General features: G+C 47.9%; 1 protein-coding gene across 1 annotated transcript; it reads right to left on the reverse strand.

The window, feature by feature from the left end:
- LOC142786402 (uncharacterized) lies at positions 1-23,154 on the reverse strand. The gene is made up of 5 exons (XM_075884087.1): positions 23,073-23,154; positions 19,980-20,112; positions 18,699-18,731; positions 9,861-9,970; positions 1-106 (listed from the first exon to the last, which is right to left on the reverse strand). The coding sequence occupies exons 2-5, from the start codon at positions 20,066-20,068 to the stop codon at positions 18-20; spliced, it is 321 nt and encodes a 106-aa protein (XP_075740202.1). The 5' UTR covers positions 20,069-20,112; positions 23,073-23,154; the 3' UTR covers positions 1-17.
- Between the last annotated feature and the right edge of the window lie 554 nt (positions 23,155-23,708).

Consider the following 23,708-nt stretch of genomic DNA (forward strand, 5'->3'; position numbering starts at 1 on the left):
TGTTAAACCGTGGCCATTTAGAAATGCAGCAACAGCCGTGAGCCAGCGATGTTGAGCTCCAGGGAGGACGGCCAGTAGACGTTGGGAGAGGCTCCTGTAATGAGAGCTAAAGCACGTGGTTAGCGAAGAACACCGCAGGAGGAATGCCTCAGACACCACCACAGACGCTAGGCACGTCAATGCAAACGCATGTTTGCACAGGCGGTCAGCATTTTCAAACGCGGTACCTCTGTGCGCTTCTGCTAAGTTCTAAACGCACGCAACAGCGAGAACACTGCAGGTGCTTATCCCGAGCGCCTGCGGATGTTCTTGCATTTTGGCAACGTAATATGATGCTGCATTCCATACCCGAAAGAAGAATGAATCACGGTAAACAGCTTTGTGCCCTCGACAGAAGAGATATGAGAAGAAAAAATTCGGGCGTCTGCTTGCTTATGGCAGTCGGGATGAACGAGACTGTGGAAGAGAAAAGACATTGCTGCATAATAAAACTAGGTATTTTTTAAGAAGCTCAGTGCCACTTTTGAAGGGAGTAAAAGAACCGCAGAGTGAGGGCACTTGTCGTTCTGATTTGTATGAACTGCGCTAATGCCGAACAGCCTTTTTCAGACTTAATGGTCTTTTATATAGCATTGTACCTTCATTTCAATTGAGCTTGTGCTTCAACTTTTTCTTTGTGACCGCTCAGCCAACAAAACAAAAGCACTGCTGTTTTTCTTCTGTACCTGGCATATAATCGCGGCATCATCACAGGGGAAAATAACGAAAGACAAGAAACAGAGAACGCATAGGTCAATCAAGAGATTCACTTAAAGCTCAGAACTTACTGACGGTAGTGGTAGCAGAATTATGGATTTTACACAGCCAGCCTCAGGTACACTTACTTATTTTCTTTCTAAGTTTACAAAAGCTGAGAGGCTTCTGGGGTGTCAATAAGCGAGAAAAGCTGCACGAGGTATTTCTACAAGATGATCAAAACAAAGTTTTATCGTATTGCTAAATTTTTGCACTGGTATGTACGACACGACCACATTTGCAGATGAGTTTGGTATCACGGTGAGGAGACAAAATGAGGTGCTAATTTTGGCTGCGAGCTGCCTAATTATCCAAAATTGAGTATGAAACTCGTAAGCGGCTGCAGTATGTGGGAATGTTTGTATTGAATATTGAGTGTTATAGTCGCGTTTCTCTAAGGTTCCGCTTAGAGTAATAATTGTAGCATGTCAGTGCTATTATATATTCTACTCCAAAGTTTCCCTAATAACGCATGGAAGACAGTGAGATGTGGTGCAGGAATCCTCCCTGAAGTCTCGCGGCAGTAGCGAGTGGCTTTTAATGCGAAGGTTCAATCGCATAGGCAATAGGATAATGGTCACCCTTTTCGTATTAGCTAGCTATCTCAAAGAACTATTGTGCGTCTCGTCAGGCACTCACTTTGCACCGATTGTCGTTTTCCGGTGTTTGTAATCATGTGAATGGCAGCCGTAAGCAGTAGGATATCTCGAAACACGAAAGTTTTTCGCGCATCAGCAAAAAGAAAAAAAGCTGTGAGCCAGTCATCAATAAGGTTTTGGGAGTATACGAATAAGGAGTATACGAGTGTTTGGTCAGCACACGGTGACAGCACGTGTGGTGACATACACAGTTTTGTGTGAAAGCTTTAGTGAAAATGTGCTTTTATCGTTTTGAGCACTTGTTGCGTGATTCGATGACTTTCTCAGTTATCCTCTTCAAACAACAGTTCAATTAAAAGTCGGTACCTTTCGTGCGCACTCCTGGCATTTCCTCTTTTTTAGTAAGGGCTGCACAATCTTAGGTATAAGCACACCTTTTTCAAGCAACCCCAGAGTGTTAATTCAGCGTGTGCGCGGAGCACTATGGGAACAGTGCACGCTGAGTGAGCCGGCTGCTCGGCTGCCTTCTGCTGGTGGTCGTCGTGTGAGCGGTGGCAGTACTACGAAACAAAAAAAGCACGCCGCCGCTTCTCGACACTGTAAACAGTGCACACATACGAAGCTGCATCCTGGAGTTCACACGATCGAATCCCGGTCGCATTATCGACGGACACGAAAACGCTCGTGGCCCGTGTACTTGGATTTAGGTGCGCGTTAAGGGGTCCCAGATGGCTGAAATATCCAGGGCCCATCCACTACGGACGGTGTCCTTCATAATCACTCGATACTTCGGGGAGTTTGGCCTCCAGCTGTTTATCAGTAATCTGCATGTATCTCAGCGCATGAAATGTGCAATTATTAACGCAGTGTAGTGTAGGCATTGCCGAGCGAGTGTTCATCGGCATAGCAGTTAAGCACCATGCATATTATCACGTCTCAATACGTACTGCAATCTGGGGGGGGGGGGGGAACAGTGAACTGAGAGACAGTGAACTGAGTTCATTCAACAACCTAATATTGGTAATGTAAGCGTAAGAGTGCGAATGTGACGTAGCGAATTGCCAGAGATAGCTTTCCTCTTGAGAATATTGTTACGAACACAACAAGACCTGCAGCCAGGAGCTCACTTGAACCAGAGCAACGAAGATGTTTTCTTCTTCTTCGCGCCCAAAATCATGTATGAGCCACAGTGGCTCATCCATCAATGGTGGCATTACCCCCTATCCCAAGAAGCATCGTCTCGATGCTGTACATGAAGGCAAAAAAAGAAAAGAAAATTAGATGAAAATTAGCATGCGAGCAAAATGAATGGCGTAAGGCGGAATAACGTAGTTGGTTGTGGGGATAAAAGTTAAATGAAAAATAAGAAAAATAGGAAACATGTAAGGAAAAGACGAAACAAAAAGAAAGACGCGAAGTTATCAATGAAGTCAGTCACTCACTGGCGATTCATAGCGCGAAAAGTATGGTTTGAGACGTGAAACGTGAATGACTTCAGTTTGCGGGGTGAAACGGGAACGTCTCGAATTGTCTTGTGGGAGAACCTCGTAAGTGACGTCGCTGAGACGTCGCACAACCTTTTAAGGGCCGAAGTAGCGGCGAAGAAGCTTTTCTGAACGTCCACGCTGTCGGATAGGGGTCCACACCCAGACTTCATCACCTGGCTTAAAAATAACTTCACGGTGGCGAAGATTGTATCGGCGCGCGTCTGCGGTTTGGTGACGTTGAATACGGTGACGAGCAAGTTGACGGGCCTCTTCTGCGCACTGCGCGAATTTGGCGGCATCCGTGTGGTATATTCCTAAGTTGTCGGGCAGGAGCATGGCGTCGAGCATCGTCGTGACGTCGCGACCGGGGACTAAGCGAAAAGGTGTGAAACCGGTACTTTCTTGAACAGCAGTGTTATACGCAAAAGTTACGTAGGGGAGTATGGTGTCCCAGTTCTTGTGATTGATGTCCACATACATTGACAGCATGTCTGCAATTGTCTTATTGAGTCGTGCAGTCAGCCCATTTGCTTGCGAGTGGTAAGCCGTTGTTTTACGATGTTCCGTGCCACTTAATCGCAAGACTTCCTGCAGCATCTCTGCGGTGAAAGCTGTCCCACGATCGGTTATGACGACAGCTGGAGCACCGTGACGTAAGACGATGCGATTAACGAAAAATTGGGCGACATCTGCTGCGGTTGCTTTTGGAAGTGCCTTGGTTTCACAGTAGCGTGTTAAGTAGTCTGTAGCGACGACAATCCACCGGTTTCCAGACGAAGACATGGGGAATGACCCCAGCAAGTCCATGCCAATCTGATGAAAGGGCGCCTTTGGTGGGCTAATTGGGTGCAGTAGTCCCGCTGGTCGTAAAGGTGGAATCTTACGTCGCTGACAGTCGCGACATGTGCGAACGTAGTGCTTCACAGTCTTCGCGAGACGTGGCCAGTAGTAGGAGCGTTGAATCCGTTTCAGCGTGCGCGTATAGCCGAGGTATCCGGATGATGGCTCATCATGACACGCACGTAAAATGTCACCACGAAGCGTAGTTGGCACAACAAGCAGATACATAGCTTGTGTAGGCTGAAAGTTCTTTTTATAAAGCACTCTATCACGGAAACAAAAGGAAGTTAGTGAGCGTGCAAAGCTTCGAGGAAGGTGGGAATTGCGTCCTTCCAGGTAGTCAATGAGCGGGATGAGCTCCGAGTCGTGACGCTGTTGCTCAGCTAAGCTGGTTGGTGATACGGCAGAAAGAAAAGTGTCGTCGTCTTCGAGGTCAGTGTTGGCATTTTCGACCGGTGCACGTGAGAGACAGTCGGCGTCGTTGCGTTTCCGCCCAAATTTGTGGACGATGGTGACATCGAAATCTTGTAGCCGAAGGCTCCATCGTGCTAGACGACCTGAAGGATCTTTGAGATTCGCGAGCCAACAAAGAGAATGGTGGTCGCTAACTACCCTGAATGGGCGGCCATACAAGTATGGGTGGAACTTTGTTATGGCCCAGACAACAGCGAGGCATTCCTTTTCGGTTGAAGAATAGTTTTTCTCCGCTGGGGATAGCGTTCTGCTCGCATAAGCGATCACGCGCTCTACGCCATTTTTCCACTGAGCTAATACCGCTCCTAGTCCAACGTTGCTGGCGTCAGTGTGTAATTCCGTGTCAGCGCTTTCGTCAAAATGACCTAGTACAGGCGGAACCTGGAGGAGGTTTCGGAGGGTGTCGAACGCATGGCACTGATCGGGACCCCAAACAAACGAGACACCGTCTTTTGTAAGCTTGTTGAGGGGTTCAGCAATCTTCGAGAAGTTTTTGACAAAGCACCTGTAATACGCACAGAGCCCCAGAAATCGGCGTAGGTCGCGCTTATTTGTAGGCACGGGAAAGGCGGCAACGGCGCGGGTTTTCTCGGGATCTGGGCGGATGCCGGCATGGCTCACAACGTGACCAAGGAACTTCAGTTCTTCATATCCAAAATGACATTTGTCGGGTTTGACAGAAAACCCCGCTGTTCTGATTGCCTGAAGAACTGCATGAAGGCGTTAGACGTGTTGTTCAAACGTGTCTGCAAAGACCACGACGTCCTAAAGGGAAGCAAGACATGATTGCCGTTCGAGCCCCGTGAGAACCGTATCCATCATTCTTTGAAAAGTAGCTGGCGCTGAGCATAGACTGAAAGACAACACTTTAAACTCGTACAGACCGTCGGGAGTAATAAACGCCGTCTTTTCGCGGTCGCGCTCGTCCACTGCGATTTGCCAGTAGCCGCTACGCAAACCCATGGAGGAAAAATATTTAGCATTGCGTATACGGTCCAACGAGTCATCTATCCGGGGTAGAGGATAAACGTCCTTTCTGGTGACTTTGTTCAGTTTACGGTAATCAACGCAAAAACGCAACGTACCGTCCTTCTTCTTTACTAGCACAACTGGCGAAGCCCAGGGACTGGTCGATGGCTGAATGACGTCGTCCTGAAGCATCTGCTGGACTTGGTCACGTATAGCATCTTGCTCTTTTTGCGACACCCTATAGGCATGTGGTCGGATGGGTCTCTCAGGTGGGTCCGTGATGGTACGATGTTGAGCAAGTGGTGTCTGTTTGACCTTTGACGTAGTGGCAAAGCAGTCTTGAAATGAGCCGAGTATACGCAAAAGGCTTTCTCGTTGAGCCGAAGGTAGTCTCTCGTTTACGTCGAGAGTGCTCACGAAGGCCTCGTCAGGGTGGCCATTCGATGAAAATGAAGCTAACGTTGACGGACCATCGGCATCGGCAAGTTCTTCACAATATGCAATGGCAGTGTGTCTCGTTAGGTTGCGATATTCGTCGCTGAAGTTCGTGACCAGCAGGTGAGCATGCCTATTGCTGGGCTGAATGATTCCTCGGGAAACACAGATTTGTCGTGAAATAAGGAGAGACAAATTGGCCTCTGCAATTACCGCGTCAGACACGTCCTGTCCCAATTCCACTTTGACAAAGAGGCTGCTTCGAGGTGGGAGAGTCAGAGAATCGTCGGTAACACGGAGCGCTCTTTTCCGGAATTGTTTACTGTCAGTTGCAGCGCAAAAAGGATCCTCGAACGACACAAGTAATTCACGGAGGTCGATGACGGCGCCGAATTCACGAAGAAAGTCCATTCCTAGAATGACTGGCCGAGAGCACACGCGCAATGCGATGAAAGAGCCCGAAAATGTCGACGTACGTATTCGAATGCGTGCCGTGCACTTACCAGTAGGCGTCACCAGATGGCCACCTGCCGTGCGCAACTGAGGTCCTTGCCATGGCGTGGTAACCTTCCTCAGTTCAGATGCCAGTGCGGCGCTCATTACGGAATAGTCGGTACCGGTGTCGACGAGGGCGTTAACAGCATGATTGTCGACGAAGACGGCAATTTCGGCAGAAACAATCTTTTTGCTGTCGGAGAACACTGCAAAACCGGAATCGCGCTCGTCCGGTCGTTTGGTCGAAGGAGGGTCTTTTACAGTTCGCTGGGCCGCGACCTCACCCCCAGAAGTCGCCTTTCCTAGTTTCCCCTGGGGGGACTTGGTGACCGGCTCCTGAAAAGAGCGGAAGACGATGAGGGCAAACTGGGTGACGTAGACCGGCGAGGCGATGGTGATCTCGACTGGTGGTGCCGAATAGTCGAAGGAGTACGTTGGCCTGTGAGATAGGCTTCGATTTCACGGGGGCGCTCACCGTAGCGCGGGCATCGAGCATCAGGGTGGAAGCCGCGGAGACCTAGTGGCCGGTATTATTGACAGTTCCGGTATATGTGACCCGCTTCGCCACAGTGATAGCAGAGCGGACAGTTATCCGAGGTGCGCCACGTGCTTGCCTTGCTACCACTTTGTCTTGAGATAGACGGCGGATAGGTGGGTGGGCTCGAAAACCTTGAGCCGAGAGGTGGGCTCGAAGCAGTGTCGGGTAATGGCTGCATAGCCTGGTACCTTGGCCGCATAGCAGTGTCTGTACCGCTGGCGAAGGGGATCGCAATGCCGCTGCGTATGTCAGGACTGGGGCCTCGGGAATCGGCGGTGTGATTGGGGCCAGGGGTGTGACGGCCTGCCGGACTTCTTGTCTGATTACATTCGTGAGGGCTGACACAGGTGGATGGGATCCCACTGCCTGAAGCTGTCGCAATTCGTCCCGAACGATACTTCGAATGAAGTCTGCGAGGGTCTGTCTCTCGCTGTCAGAGCCGATAGAGCACGTGGTGGCCGGGATCTGGCGTTCGTATTGTGACGACCGCTGCTGCAGCGTACGTTCCATCGTAGTTGCCTCACTGATGAACTGGGCGACTGTCGTCGGTGGATTGCGCACGAGCCCAACGAAAAGCTGTTCTTTTACTCCGCGCATCAAATGCCACACCTTCTTTTCCTCAGGCATGGCAGGGTCCGCGCGCTTGAAGAGCCGAAGCATGTCCTCGACAAACATGGATACACGTTAGTTCGGCCATTGGTTTCTGCATGATATGGCTTGTTCAGCCCTCTCCTTCCTCTCGGTGTTGCGATAGGCGTCACGGAGCTGTCCGCTAAACTCTTGTCATGTTGCAAAGGAGCCCTCATGGTTCTCGTACCACGTCTTCGCAGAATCCTCCAAGTAGAAGTAAACTCGGCGCAGCTTGCGAACATCGTCCCATTCGTTGATACTGGCAACCCGATCAAAGTGGTCTAGCCAGTCATCAACATCCTCGAAGATGTCTCCATGGAATGGCTTTGGTGTCTGTGGCACGTGAAAAACATGGGCGAGATGAGAATCATGGGCATCGCTGGTTTGGACCGCCTGGCTTGTCATCGCAGTTGCCATCTTTCTGGGTGTCGATGCCAAGGGACCCAATTCAGGGGGTAACCCACGCAGGCGGCGGCTGATTCTTGCTCTGGGAGATGTAGCTGTCTCCACGATGGCCGACACAGCTGAAGTATACGTACCCAGCACCTCCACCAGTAATGTCACGAACAAAACAAGACCTGCAGCCAGGAGCTCACTTGAACCAGAGCAACGAAGGTGTTCTCTTCTTCTTCGTGCCCAAAATCGCGTATGAGCCACAGTGGCTCGTTCATCAATGGTGGCAATATATATCCTTAACACACCTGCGTTTGCCAACGACCTATAGCCGCTAGGGCCTTCAAAAAGTGCGGCTGAAGGGTGTGACTTTGCACATCTTTTGGCCGCTGTGGCGTCGGAATTTTTTTTTGTCGGGAAGGGCGGGGGGAACCTACGAAAACGGACTTCGTGGAGCGGATAGGCTGGGAACGTATACCCTGTGTTTGAATGCGATTTTTTTCGGGGTGGGGGGAGATAGAGAAGGTGATCTAGCGGGGAGTGGGCAGGTGAAAATCTTAGGAGGGCAGCTATCCCGGTCGTTTGCGAGCCAACCCGCTAAATCGTAACCAGCGTTCGTGAAATGTGCACCTGGTATTCCTGTTAACAATTGGTGAAAAAGGCTCATCTTTTGTTACCTGATGTGCCAGTGAAACGCACACTGTCTAATCAGCCTATTTTATTGTACTAAATGCGGACTGTCAAGTATTTTTTATATGTCGAAACCTGACATTGTTGTCGTCAACAGTGTCCATGGATGTCGTTTCTAAATGGCTCTGAGAATTGCGTTGGCTGCTTGTGGAATTTGTTGAGGAAACCGGCTCCTACCTTTTTGTTTGATTTATATGGCAGAGTATGCTGGCGCCAAAAGATAAATAAAAATTTTTCATAGTTTCACCAAAAGGGCGAAACAATGAATGCGATAGCAACATATTCGAATATTTTGGAAATCAAGGCTAGCACTTTTAGGAGCAATAAGCTTTGCAGTAAACATGCACTTGCTGAGTATTCAAGTTTCCTGTGGCGCAGCCACGGTAGCTGGCAGTCAACTCATTCAAATCCAATTTCACGTAACTGTACAAAACGCTGGTTTGAGAGAACACGGCGGCTCCTGGTACGCTTTTGGCACCGTTGTTTCGTGTTGCGAGCACATCCCGTAGAAGCTCCCGCCCGCTCTGGGGGTGCAAGCCGCGCGCTGATCGCTGCCTCGATAGCACGTCAACTGCAAACCCCCACTCCGCTTCCCCTTTTCCCTAGTTCGCTCACGAGATAAGCGTGCGCGCGGACAACCTCGGCCGGAAAAGCGATATTTGCTCCGCAGAAAGAGGAGGCTAGCGCATCCTTTCCCGCGTATGTATACATACATATACATACATGTGAATGACGGCGGCGGCGATGAAGACGGCGGCAAAAACCAGCCGATACTGTTCATTTAATTGCGATAGCAATAAAAACAATGACGTTTCGAAACCACTCAGCTGATCCAACACGGGCACGTGAAAACACCAGGCAGATGGAAATCGTACAGAGGCCGAAATGGCTAAACACAGAAGCCCGTGAATGAATTACGCCATAATATATTAGACCTTGCCACTCGATCTGAGAAGTGCTGACACAGCGTAGGTGAAAAGCTGGAGATGGCTGAAGTGTGGGGCTCGCGTGCTCTTCGCAGTGGCTGCTGCGGCGTACACACTTTTCCCGCGAGTGTTTGCGCGCCCATTGTGATGTTGTGTTCTTCAAGAAAGTATATTAGGCAGCAGGCTCGTTCGCGCCAGTGGCCAGCATCGGTCGCGAGACTAAGCCAGTCCCAAATGGCCGGTTTGATCGTAAAGCGACTATATATACTTTGGCTAGATCGCTCAATAACTGCTCGGTTTTAAAGCCGCGCGACAGCAATCGCAAATATTTAGACCATTCACATGTGCATGAACAGGAAATCAAATTAACTTTTTGGGTAACAGCAATTTCAGCACACGTGAATTTTAGGTTGTGACGGACATACGTCTCACGCAGACGTGACCATTGGTCAGCTTGAGTCGCTTTTTGGTCACCAGACGCAAATGGTCACTCAAATGGTGCTATATAGTCACAACTATGAAAATTCTTTAACTGTGCACACTATGGGACTTCGCGAAACGTCGCAAGGAAAAAACAGTGCCTACTTACGGTCGTCTGAGAGCAGAGATACGAGGATGCCGAACAGGCAGCCGCTGATGAAGAGCAGCAGAGCGCTCAGTGTCAGCACCACGAAACGCTCCCGGCTGTTGGTGAGCGTCCTGCGGAGGAAGCCGAGTCGTTCAATCGGTCGAGTCTTGTAATGCTGATTGTTTCACAATCCCCACAAAGGCGTTTAATAAGGAATCACATACACTAAGAGTGCTCGCCTTCGTCTTTTCTCTTGTCCTTTGGTAAAATTTTAGCTCTGCGTGATGAATCAATTGTGCCTTACCAACGTATATGAGTTCGCCCGCCATGGTGGTCGAGTGACAAAGGCGCTCGGCCACAGACCAGCATGTCGCTGGATCATATACCTGCCGTGGTGGCCACATCTTCGATGGAGGCAAGAAAGCCTGATGTCCGTGTGATTAGATTTAGGTGCACTTAAAGAAACACATGGTAGCCGAAATTTCTGGAGCTGTTCTCTGCGGTGTTTCATAATCGCATGGTGATTTGGTGATTCTAAACTTCAGCAATTATTATTTATTATTAACTTGACCACCCTCACACTCCTGGTGGCTTTGCGATGTTAAACTTCAACAATTGCTATTACAACGTTACCAACTTCATAATCTTGTTATTAACAAGCCCTCTGTATTGATAAACACGATAAATTAAGCGTGATCAGGCTTTCTAGCGTAGTTTTACCATGGAAGTAGGAAACGCCTGTGCGCGCCTGCTACTCGAAAAAAGATCAAACCGTATTACAATGAGTACCATTATTTTCGTTAATGTTAAAGATATACCTCTGATGCCACCAATTTTATAACATCGAATCAGTGCTAAATAAATAGGCGATCTTCGCTCGTCATGTTCAACAACAACAACAACAACTAATAATAATAATAATATTAATATAATAATATTATGAATAATAATAATTATAATAATAACTTAGGGTTTAACGTTCCAAAACAATCCCATGATTGCTCGAGACGCCGTAGTGAAGGGTACCGCAAATTTCGGCTACCAGGAGTTCTTTAACATGCCCCAAATTGTAACTACAAGGGCCTCAAACGTTTTCGCCTCCAATAGAGACTCGCTTGCTGGATTCCGTGCCGACTGGTTGTACCCTCGCGATCTCCGCCGTCAGCGTAGCTCTGGCCGACTGGGCTTGCTCTACGCCATCTACTGACGCCGACAAGAGCTCTCGCAAGTGGTGCCCCGTGCTCGGACTCTTGTGACCGTGTTTCCATCTTTCCTATCTCTCCCATCCCCTCACGTTGTTGTCGCTCCTTCTGGCTTACCACCGCACGTCTCTTCCTCTTTTCTACACCTTTACTCCTACCCCTTTTATCCCTCCTGACCCCCATTCCTTGTGAGCTACTGTTGAGGTGTCGCTCACTGAAGCAGACAGTTACGGGGCTCCCTTTTCTCTTCCTTTCTCTCTTAAGCATCATCTTCGCCTCCAATAAAAATGCGGCCGCCACGGCTGTTTATCAATCCCGCAACGTGTGAGTCACCCGTGAAATACCGTAACCACTACACCACCGTAACGAGGGTGTTCAACGACTGCCTCTATCCACGTAAAATATAGCTCTCAGACAGATTTTTTTTGCGTAACTACTGTCCACCGCCTGATCAGATTCTCCCCACATGACAACAGCCTGTACTTGTTTGTTATTCTGATGTGATTGCCAATTTAATGTTTTCAGGCGGTACGTAGTATGAGTAAGCGAGTCCTCTTGGTCTCAGTGTGTGTGCACTACTGTGGACTACAATCCCGCTACCGAGGTGTAATGGGTGGTAATGGCGGCGGCGCATAATTCCTGAACAGGACAGTCTGTCGGCAGGAACCGTAGTTATACGTAAAATAAACTAGAGGGGACTCTGGCGCTGCGATAGTTCAGCTATCGTGGGAATTATGGGTATGACATGGATTAGCCCAGTCTTCGTGCTTGCGGGCAGCGAACGCACTTGCGGCTTCGTGTATTGCTGTGCATGTTCCGGTTTTATTTTGAAGAAAACAACAAACTGTTTGGAACCTAGTGAGCTGATGAACCTCGTGATCCTAAAAGGTGAAGGTGGTGAAGCGTAACTGCCGAACATTTGCAGAATGTTGTTTCGTGACAAAGCAGCTTCAAGCCACGTGAAGGCAGAAGGAACGTGAGCTACAAAGACTAGGCAAATCGATGTACTACCTATCATTCCCATGCTCACAGAAGCGCCGTGCGTTGCAGCTCCCACAGACACTAGCGCTAGGGTTCCCTCTATTGTGTATTTAAGAAACTCCATGGCAGTAAAATCAAGAGAGCACGTAAGGCCGCAGCGAGTGCGGCCAACACCGCATACAACGGTTCGGGTGTAGCAGTCGGCGCACTCGTAGGGGCAGGCGCAATGATGGCCAAACTGGTTGGAGAAGCAGGCGTATACGCGGAGAAGTGCGCGTTGGTCGTCGAAGACGTTCGGCTGCCCCTATGTGAGGACGTCGCGGAACAAGCGGTCCTTCACGACCAACGCACTGCCCCACTTGTCGGTGTTGTTTTTACAGTGGTCTTGGCGTTTCCAGCGCTCAGTGGTGCGTCTAGGAGCTGTTTGAAGAGACGATGATGACAGCGGTCTTGCACTAAACCTGTCAGGACCAGCAGCGCGGCTCGTTGGCTGCATGGTTGCCCTTGCATCTGAGGCAGGATGGGTGTTGCGTGGTGCACGGGCCCTCGCCATGACTACCGCTACAACGGAGGTAGCGCTCGTGATGTGAGCACGCCACGGTGGTGTGGCAGTATCGTCTGCGGCGAGCGCATTGAAGGGGCCGTGGCAGACGAGGTCGTACCTGCCTCTGGAGCTTGAATATTGACACCTCCGGTGCGACGGTGGTGTCCTCGATTTTCAGCGTGCCACAGCGGCCTTGGCGGCCGCAATGCACAATAGGCACGGCTAACTACGGGTTGGCCGCGATGTCGTTGGCTTGAATGTCCGCGTCAACACTGTGGACGGTGTCCACGCAGGTGTTAGTGACGAGAACCTTCGGTTTCACGTCGACGTCGCAAATTCTGCGTACTTGTAATAGTGCTGAGGGGTCTGCTGAGGGACTCACGTCGAGGGCCACGATGTCACGTCGGATGTTGGCGCGGACGCGCCAAGGGATCGGAATGCAGATGAGGAAAACCACGATGGCATCACACGATACCGCGATAAATTTACATTTATTCCCCACTGGTCCAAATAGGTTGGCAGCGTTTGTTCACCCATTGTTGCAGAAGAGGCCGGGGGCTGTATATTTGTGTAATGGGGTTCTTCAGAATAATAAAGATATAGGGGCAAGCTGCGTCGAGGAGAGCAACGTTTTAAAGAAAATGGCGAGGCTAGTTTCCCATGCATTCTTTTCCCTTTATGAAGACTCGTACAAAAAAGGATACACAACAAGGACGTTATATGAGAAAACAACGCGTTATAACACGAAAAAAAAAACTCCAGAAGCAATGCACACAAGCCCAAGCTGAGTTTTAGCACAAGAACGTTTCACCAACGAGTGGTTGAAACGCTTTCGCGGCACGTCGGCGTAGACGTGTTGTAACTCTGGGATGCCGGTACCGTAGGAGTTCAGCGAAGAGCAGGACGACGCTGCAGTAGATGCGCCGACGGAGCAGGTTGGTGCCAAAGTCCGAGGTTGATGGAGCCACGCAGACGTCTCCTCGAGCATGAACTAGGGACGCTTGAGGCCGACGCTTGACGCTTGACGCTTGGCATCGACGCTTGAGGCCGAGCGAAGCGAGTCGTTCCGACCCTTCAACCCTGCCAGGCACTCGGGACAAAACCACGACCGTGACCCTGACGAACCGTCTTCCGTGCTGCCACCCGAACCGAGCACACCTTGCTCAGCGCGAGACACTTCTCGGGTAGACTCCACGCGTTTCAGTCCCTCTTGGGCCTAGAGTAACCACCCATCGTCGTCTTTCTTGTCGCGCCAGTCTTGCCATAGCGCTTCTGCCTGACGACTTTATCCACTATGTCCATGCCATCGCGTTCTCACAACAGCAAACATGACATTAGCGCACTTCTCCCGTCACAATTTGGCACCATGACCGTTGCCGGGATGGTCGGAGGAGCAGGAGTGGAGAACGGGAACGCATGCGCTCCAGTTGCCGTTCATTTCACGTCAGAACTGGCAGGAGACGACGGGGGTGCCATGTGATGTTCTCAGGAGAAACTCGAGGTGGACTAAGCTTTCGTATCCTTTGATGTCATTCGGGGAGGGGTGCCTGGTACACCATACTTCTCTTGCGCGCCTACGAGCAGCGAGCTTTGCTGGTCAGCGCTAGCCAGTGGCTCTTGCAGAGCTTGTCGATGTGACTTTGTCGCCTTCGAAACATTAGAATTTGGCGTCCTTGGCGTTAGACTGCTGAAGGGGGGGGGGAGGGGGGCCTTCTTTTGCATCCATTGGAGAAGCGTGGTGTCCTGCTTGGCCCGGTATCCGAGGTCTGGAGGTCCCATTGGTAGCCCTAAAAAGGGCTGCGCGGGCTGGGACGCAAAGTCGGCACAAAAAAATGGAGGCGGGTGGCAGAGGAGCGCAAATAAAAAAAACACGTGCGACCGTTCTGCTTAAAATATAAACTAGCTCTCATATTCGCATTGCAAACATCACATTTAGTCCAGCCTTCAGGTTTTGCTTTGAACTTTGTTGATTAGGTTGAATAATATTGTACGAAAGGGCATTAAGTGTTGTAAGGTTAGTGTGACAAAGCCAAGTACATGACTGTCTCAACGTTTTTTTAAACAGCTACACAGCTTTCCGAGCAGCATGTGTGCCTGCCCAAAGACTGCGGGCTGGAGAGGATTAGTTTTGCTTCTTTAGGCATGCCTGCAATAAGCTAACGGCGTGACGAACAAATAAACGACACCTGCGCTTTCAGTATGCTCTGATGTATGTTCCGTTTACGCTATAACAGAGGTGAATGCAGTGTCTCATGACTGCAGTCCGAGCATAAGACGGTGAACTGACTCATGAGTCGACTCACCCGGACTCACTCAGGCTCAGATCGAGCCGTGAGTCCGCGTGAGTGGTATTTTAGTGGGTACGTACAAGTGAGTACTGTTGAAGAAAAGTTTCGTTACTGTCAGTCTGAGTGAGTTCGACTCAGGAAAATTTTGATGCGTCTGAGTCCGAGTGAGTCCAAAACAGAATACGTGTTTCTTGAGTGTCTAAGTTCCACATTTTTTTTGTGCGGACCTATCATGATAACAGCAGCAAACATCGACGCATACCGACTTCTGCCATGCCTCGATGAATGCAAGAAAGCTCAGCTTCACAAAAGAAATAGGATTCCGCATTCAGTGGAGACGTACACATACGCGCATACACTCACAATCACACGTCATTTCTGGCTTTCATGCGAGGGCTTACGTTTGAGACATACTTCTACCACTATGCTCTCTGGTAGAAATAGGCTTGCTTTTACAAACCACGTAAAATTGCGGGTAAAAGCAGACACTGTTTACTGGTGAACAGAATCAGCACATGCCTAAATCTCTTAGAACTTGACCCTACGTACAAAAAAAAAACGCTGCAGTAACACGATCACTCGGCGTCATGCGCGATCAGCAGTGAACATACGCGTCCAACTTACGTATGTGTCTTCGCACTGAAGTGCACCTGCTGCTTGCGCACATTTCACACTTGAAAACATTTTAGATTCCACAACAGGCATTGTCTTCGCTATTGTTAAAAAGAAGGCTAACGCTATCATAATTCACACACGTTTGCGTTACCCTTTAAATAGTTTCATAATATACGTGCCACAAATAGCAGGCGATTCTGTACGATTGCCGAGACACATAGCCTAAGTCTCTGCCTCGTGAAAGAAATCTGCTTTCAACAATGAGGACGCTTTCTGTGGTGGTTGTTTGGTCACAACTTCGGGCAAGTCAAACAGTCTGTACAGCTCGTTCTAACTGCTGACACGACCAATTCAAGCGCAAATTCCTAAAGGTACATTAAAGTGATACAATGAATCGATTTACATTCATAAACTGTACTGCGACAGCTATAATGTCACAAGTTTCACATCAAAAGCTCGTTATTAACGAAGGCAATAAAGGTTTGGTTTTCATTTAGAAATTTGCGTCGCATTTCTGCGAATGACGTCACGAATTTCAAGGTGCACTTTTTGTACTTTCGAAACATGGGCTCGACTAAATTTTGTGGAACTTCGCATGCTAGGTCAATGACATTCACAGATGACAATGTGTTTCGTTTTTACCGAACAGAAACTACGTAGCACCCCGTAGAAGTCGTCAAATTCGATGAGGTCATGGTGTTTGGTGGGGGAATGTCAAGGCAGCGGCTCCACCAGCACTTTCCACTCGGGCATTTGCTGGCTTACTAAGCGTCGTCTCGCGGTAAGAGTGGCGTTTTTGGGACTGTGGAGCAGCACTTTTGTTATAAACGAGTCATTTTTCTCTGTAGTGCCTCTTTAAACTACGTATAGCATTTCTCGTACTTAAGCTCGTCGCGAAATAATACGAAAAGGTGGGCTAGTTGGCTTTGCTGCATACAGAAGCTTTAGCACAAAACACATGGGGACACACGTGTGCCTATCGTACCTGTCCTCGTGTGTTTTGCGCTAAAGCTTCAATATGTCTTGGCGATACTTAAATTATATTCTGTAATATTACATAGCGCGTTAAACACACATCTGCTTTTTTGTTCCATGCATTGTCGTTGTTTTCATTTTAATTTGATATTTAACTCATCAGTGATAGTAAAATTGATGAATCGATTGATTGGTTACTTGATTGATTGATTCCTTGATTCATAACCATCGGTCCCACTAGGTCTTGATGCTTTTGTAGTCGTTGCCTTAACTTGCATAAGCCAAAAGTGATACAGGAGGGTGACAATGTATGACGAGCATGATTGGCAATGATGACCTGAATAACGCGACGTGGATTTCGCTTACGTCATCAATTATTTTCCCAGATCCACGTGTGTCGCAAAGTCCGCGTCATGCGAGTATGCACCACGCGTGATTCGCAGGCCATATCGGCCGATGAATAGCGAGAATGGATACAGGGTGTTCATATATCACGCAGCATGGGTTTATAAAAGAATGACACCGTTACATAAAACACGCCAAATGCATATTGCTCCTAGTATACGGTAGTATCAACAAATATTTAGGGTCTTTGGAGATTCATATGGTTATTTTTATTTACACCTCTAACGTGCGTAATACTGATGTAATTAAAATGCCAATGATTCATAGGAAGGAGAGTTTTGATGTCGTGTTAACATCGCTATTTCAACAATCTTCTAGTTACGTAATCGTTTTCTGTGAATTGACGCGAAGTATGAAAAACACGTTGCTATACACCCCCCTCCCCCCCGCGAAAGGTGGGAGTCTAGTCTTGATTTGCTAGCTCTCACCAATAATGTTTGATGGCGCTGTCTCCTGGTACTCGCTGCATTCAAGTCACGTGTTTGGGATAGTTTGCAATCTTTATCTGGCAGACAAACGCGGACAAACGAACTCTAACAGCCCTAAGCAAATCGCAGTCTAGCGTTAGTCGGTCCTGCAGAAAGACCAAAAGCAACGCTGCCTGCAGTGAGCTTCGATAAATATGACATCCATGTTGTATCGCGAGTGCCGGGGTTACGTCAGACAGTGGGCTGAGAGTGTAGTCACTCAATGAGATGACAGGAAGACCAAAGTCAACACTGCCTGCAGTTAGCTTCGATAAATATGAGGTCCGTGTTGTAACGCGACTGCCGGGGTTACGTCAGACAGTGAGATGACAGCGTAGTCACTCAATGAGATGACAGTGCGTTGTCAACGTGCATAACATAGTTGATGTAGGCTTGGGAATATATAGAGAAATTGCACAGAGATGTCAATAAACCTGTAAGTCTTGACTAAAAGTGTGGCATACACAGCTCCTCGCTGAGTGCTACGCATGAAGTAGATTCCCAGAACGCGTAATATTGGTCAGAATTTTGTATCTATACGCTGTCTCGAAGGCTGACCCGGGATGCTCTGAAAGAAGGAGTGACAGCGCTGAATGCATTTCTGCCTTGCGAGGCTTCGGGTTACCTGCAAGACCGCACTACCGGTCGGCGGTAACTAGGCGCCAGGAAACACTGGTGTTTCTTTAAAAGTGTAGACTGAGATTACAGCACGTACTTAAGAACTTCAGTTACCAGCTTGGTTCAAAAACACTTCACCGACAAAACGGGGCAACTTTGGCTTCGCATGTTATCATGCTTTTTTTTCACCTCATTTTACACATTGTAAACCACTCCCTTCCTCCTCCTTTCCTGTCAATTTTCTTTGTTAAATTTCAAAGTAATGCTGCTGCTGCCTGCTGCCTGCCACCGCCGCTGCCACTACTGCTGCCGCTGCCACTGCTGCCGCTGCTGCTGCCGCTGCCGCCGCTGCCGCTGCCGCCGCCGCCGCCGCTGCCGCTGCCGCTGCCGCTGCTGCTGCTGCTGCTGCTACTACTACTACTACTACTACTACTACTACTACTACTACTACTACTACTACTACTACTACTACTACTACTACTACTACTACTGTTTCCCGAGTTTAATCTGTTCCTCAATAGAGAGATATATGGCTTTTGCGTCGACAGTTAATCGCAGTAATTCATACGCAAGCAAAACACTATGAAATTACTGATTCATTTGGCATATTTCGCACGTTCTAGTTCTTTACGCCCCCGTGTGCCCCTGTGTGCTTTTATCTCAGCAGGTCTAGTGGTTATGCAGGAACAGTATATAAGGTCGAGATGTGAGCTGACCGAAGGAAAGTCAATGTGCGAAGTGGTTGAATGAGCTCTCGCACTTACGTAAACTCCGGTGTTATGCTGCAGAAGCTCCTCCTAGATAGAAAAATTTAAAAAAAAACATATAAAGATCTAATGAATAAACGAGACGTGGCTTCGTCGAGAAGGTAAATGTTGAGAGAATTTGGAAAGCAGCTCGCCCTAGTTACTATAATTACGCCAAGTACAATTGAAGGCTTGAACACCTAGCTACCCTGGATTAGCATGAAGACGAACAGTTCTGGTGTGACTTAATTAGCCCTGTGCGTCTGACGGAAGCTCCCCACAGATTTTTAAGATATGGAATTTTGTGGGCATGAGACTCGCTTTTCGTTTCCGCTACAAAGATACCCGCTTGCTGTAGTCTCTATAGGAATATAGTTGGCGGTGACAATTGTCATCTCATATTGTGGTATAACGTTCACTTGTCGACAGCCAATGAAAAAAAAAGTAACGCATCATTTATATCCACTGCTATGCATCCATGCCGGTTTTAATAGCTGTTATAAGGTGGAATACAGGTATACGGTATATCATTTAAGGAATTGCATGAGCCATAACCATGGCTTGATTTTGAGGTACACCATAGTAGACGGCTCCGACCTTTAGGACCACCTGGAGCTTTTAGGTGTGCAAAGCTACATTTGCGTAGACCATCCTCGGACGTTTCGCCTCCATCGAGATGCGACTGCTGCTCTCGGGATCAAATCCGCATATTCTGGGTCAGCAGCAGACCACCTTAAACACAGTACTACCGTAGGAGCTAATACGATGCTTAAAAAGGAAGCGTTCTGATGTCATGATGATCTCGCATTGCAATAGCTGGTTAGTTCACATGAACGAAGCCATCCGCTTCCTTCTTTTTTTCTACGCAATGACAAACAAGCCCATCTCATATGTTTGGTCACTGAGGGGGACAAACTAAAGAGTGAAGAAATGCGACTGAAGAGCTGATATCTGAATACGTCTGTTACCGTATTTATGCCACGAATTCTTCAAAAGGCGTATTGTGTAAATATATTGAACTGAAACGCCCTTTAGGTAGCCACTGATTGTGCATTTTGTATTCTTGTAGAGCGTAAAAATAATTACTTTTAGGTATTAGCAATTTTTGTATAAGTGCCAACCACTTTATTTTACCAATAACTGGACGGCTTGAAGTAGTTGGCCTTTTTTTCAGTCATCCCCCATGAGAATTTTTCAGCCCGCGGATGAGTGAGAATGCCATATAAGAGCCCTAACGACGTGCACAGATCATTTGCATTACTTTCACACGGCAACATACAATCAGAAGTGGCCACTCACTCGTATTCACTCGGAGTGAGTGTCGCAGTGGTGGCATCGCTGGATGGCGTGACGGAGCGGACTAGTGGTGTGTCGGTGGTGGAATCCATCGGGCCACCGTCTAGTATGCCGATTTCAAAGGCTCTCTTCGGCACTGGTCATAAAAAATCGCCAGAATACAGAGGAAGGCATAGCAAATAAACATAGGTGAAGTGATGGACGAGGGGGGGACATGGGGGAGGGGTGACAGAAGTTTCCAGGCCACTATCTCATGTATTTCTATGGCGGCGTAGCCTAGCAACTCTTTACACCCCCTCCCTTCCCTGATGAACATTCCGAGAATTTTTTTCAATGCCGACGCACTTCGCGCCATCTCTCGGCGACGGCCGCACGTCCGCCCGTTACTGCACTGGCAATAGACTAAAAAAAAATAAGAACACTTGACTACGCAAAAAGTGACTAACAATAAGATATGTAAGATACATAATTGATCATTCGGGTAAAATTCTATGAAAGTGTCATAAATCGCGTATATTTGCAAATTATTTGGAATCTTTACATCACATGAAACATTCCAGGGTGGTGTCGACGTGTTGTAAAGTGCGCGCTCTGTGACACAGTACTGCAGTTTTGCCAGGAAATTGCTGCTGATGTCAGCTGTACATTAAAGTATGACGATTTCGTTAACTTCACTTGTTCTTCAGAAAAGTTTTTTTCTTTTCTTTTCCCTTACGCGTTTCCCATCCTGATGCAGCAGTGTGCACAGCAAAGGTCCCGTGACACCCACGTGTCCCAACATCGCGTCATGATATCAACACGTGCTATACAAACGTAGAGATGCCCTTTGTCACCTGAACACGGCCATTTTCTCCTTAAAAATGAGGCTTACTCATTCTGCTTGGTTTTGTACTTGCAAAATGCGCTGTGTCACTGTGATGTTGTAAACAAAATATGCGCATTTTAGTGGCATACGTACACACGTCCGGCTGACTAAATTTCACTGCGAGCTTCGATCGGGGCGAGGGAGACATCAGCGTTCCCTACCAGACTGAAGAATTCTCCTGATTGTGTTTACTAGTCCACGGAAGTGTTTTAGGAAATTGCAGGAGCAGTCGGTTTGCTATGCGTGGGTAGCTAAACGAAGCTTTGTTGAAAGAACAATTGCAGTCGACTACTCTATGCTGCAAGAAAGGCGGCCGCAAATACTGTCCTTGCACTTCTGCTCTTCGAAAACTGGCGCCATTTAAACTTTTGTGTGTTTCATTTGCAGTCGCTCTGCTCACCTGTGCACAGAAATCTCAGAGAGCGTAATTTAATAGTTGCTCTATCGAGACGCATAATTTTCTTAATGTCATTTTACGTATGTCCAAGAAAAGCCTGGTGTTATGGAGACTGTTTCTGCAAATCACGTACAGGTGCTCCAAAAGCGAAGGAATAATGTCAGCTGTGACCAAGCTCCGTGAAAGTGAATGCCAGAGCGCTGCATCAGAGAAGTGGTTATTTAAAATAAAAAAAAAGCATTTCTTAGCGAACTTCGGTGACTTTGAGCGCATCTATCCATCTATCTATCCGCTTGCTTTTGGGTGCTCTGTGGTCAACCACTTAGCATGGCGTGAAACAAAATTAGCATGGGAGAGCAAGATGGTTTGACGAATATGACGCGTTGGTCAAGACATGAATAATGCCACAATCCTGTCGCGCACATCGCCGTACACTTCCCGCTAGACAGTGAGTGGTACATACCCCACGGGCGGGTATGTGCCGCTAGTATGCGGGTATGTGCCACAGGTGATTCACACTTAGTATATACCCAGGAATAACGAGAACACACATGGACAATTCTAACGCGTGAGCACTAAGAAATACTCGACATGGGTAGCGTCAACCCGACGAGTGGAAATAATGAATGTCAGGGTTCCAGCTTGAATCGAACTGAAGCATTCTGCGTCGCAATGACGCATTTTGCCACAGAGCTACGCCAGGTCTCATAACTACTGTTCAAACAGACGTTAATCTTCGTGAAAAGTCAATAGTGGTTGCAGTGCTGCCTATGCAATTTTATAAACATTACACATGTACTCCTTCGAAGCAGCCGTCACGCCAGGGTTGCCAATTGTGGTTAGTTGCCACATGCTATGAAGTTCATTTATGTAGCAGTGTTGAGGGCCAGCATCCTCGCGAGCATCAGCGCTTCATATCAGCTTCTCGTGTTGCTGATACGCATGTTCGAGTTGCCATCCTTGCGCAAGTGCAAACAATTGGTTGTATAAACATCGGCCACTCTTCAACATTTATCTGTGCGTGCAACAATTGTACACATACTTAGTGGCATTTCACGTCGTGACGCTCAATAAAAAAATTGCAACACGGTCACCTTCCTTCCGCATTCTTCGCATAACGTTGATTCCCTGGTATGCGGGATCTGCCGAATTTTCAATACAGAAACAAGCCAGGAGATAGGGCCCTTAGTTGCGTATAAAAACAAAAAACCCTTTCTCTATTGGAGCACGTTGGCATTCACTTTTGCATAGCTTGGTGCGAGCTCCCATGTTCCGTTCTATTTTTGGAGCATCTGTAGAACACGAGCGCGCTTTAAGAGAAAAAGCGTTCTCGGGTTGCAAAATTGTCTGCTTATTTCGTAGAGCCATTCGCTTGAACGAGACGGAAGTTATTAGCAAGGTACAAAACTGCGTGGTACAAACCAAGGAAATAGCGCTTGTGATTTTTTTAGTTTTTCATTGCGTAATGTTTGTGCTTTTTACACCTTATTACACCGATAAGCCAAACCAGCAACGTATTTTGTTAAGCTTTTCCTGCAGAGCTGCTCAGTAGGAATGTAATACAATTAAAGCGCCGCCACCGGAACCTCTAGGATGTTCCAGATGTGGCTAGACGCTAGCAGAGGCGACGCACTTCACAACACGTACTTCGTCTGCCACGCTCCTATTCCAGATTCATTACGTGATACAATGCGCGAGACGCCACAGAAGGGTTCAGTTGATTGAATGGCTCCTTACAAGCGAGTTTTTCTCACCCGGCGACGTTCAGCAACGACTACTAGGCAATATGATCATTACCTGTGATCAAGGTGCAGTAAACGAAAATATGGCAAACCTTGATTCTTGCCCAGCAGTGTTTCGGCGGGTGCACATCGACGTTCGTCGGGGCTGAAACGTAGACCGGGCAGGCCACCTGTGGCGCGTGCAGCGCGCTACACTTCTTTTTCTTCTTCCTGACTAAATCCCGGTTTATAGCGCCTACCAACATAGGGGTAGGCCGAGAACCTTGTTACAAGATGTGTGCCTTAGTTGGACAAAAAAACAGTACGTTTTTTTTTCCTACTGCAAAACTACTCTTCTCGTACTACTTCTCGTACTACTTCTCGTACTACTTCTTGTACTACTAAGCTACCACGATTGTCGCGAGAAGACGCTTGATAAGCGAGGAAACGCACACAAAAAATAAAGCGGCTGATGACGCTACACTGAAATTACAACACCGTGACGTCACTAATTTTTACTGTGTTCTGAGGACTGCGTAATTCCTTATCGGTAAAATGCAAGTGAAGTGTCCTCTGAAGGGGCCATGGACTTGACATACACGAAGTTTCAATAAATTCTGTGAAACCAATGACGTCAAATTTCGATATATACAGTTCGTAATCCTTGACGATATGCGTGAAGATTTCAGAACGAAATTTAATATAAAAATTGAATTAGATTTTCTTTTCTTTCCTACACCTATATTTGG

Source organism: Rhipicephalus microplus, unplaced genomic scaffold, assembly GCF_043290135.1.
Source record: "Rhipicephalus microplus isolate Deutch F79 unplaced genomic scaffold, USDA_Rmic scaffold_23, whole genome shotgun sequence".
Classification (NCBI taxonomy): domain Eukaryota; kingdom Metazoa; phylum Arthropoda; class Arachnida; order Ixodida; family Ixodidae; genus Rhipicephalus; species Rhipicephalus microplus.

Coding starts and splice junctions, on each gene's coding strand:
- LOC142786402 (XM_075884087.1), bottom strand. CDS start 20,068: ATGGATTCCACCACCGACACACCACTAGTCCGCTCCGTCACGCCATCC. Junction 18,732..19,979: donor CTCACTCCGAGTGAATACGA/GTGAGTGGCCAC, acceptor TTTTCTATCTAG/GAGGAGCTTCTGCAGCATAA. Junction 107..9,860: donor ATCTCTGCTCTCAGACGACC/GTAAGTAGGCAC, acceptor CACGTGCTTTAG/CTCTCATTACAGGAGCCTCT.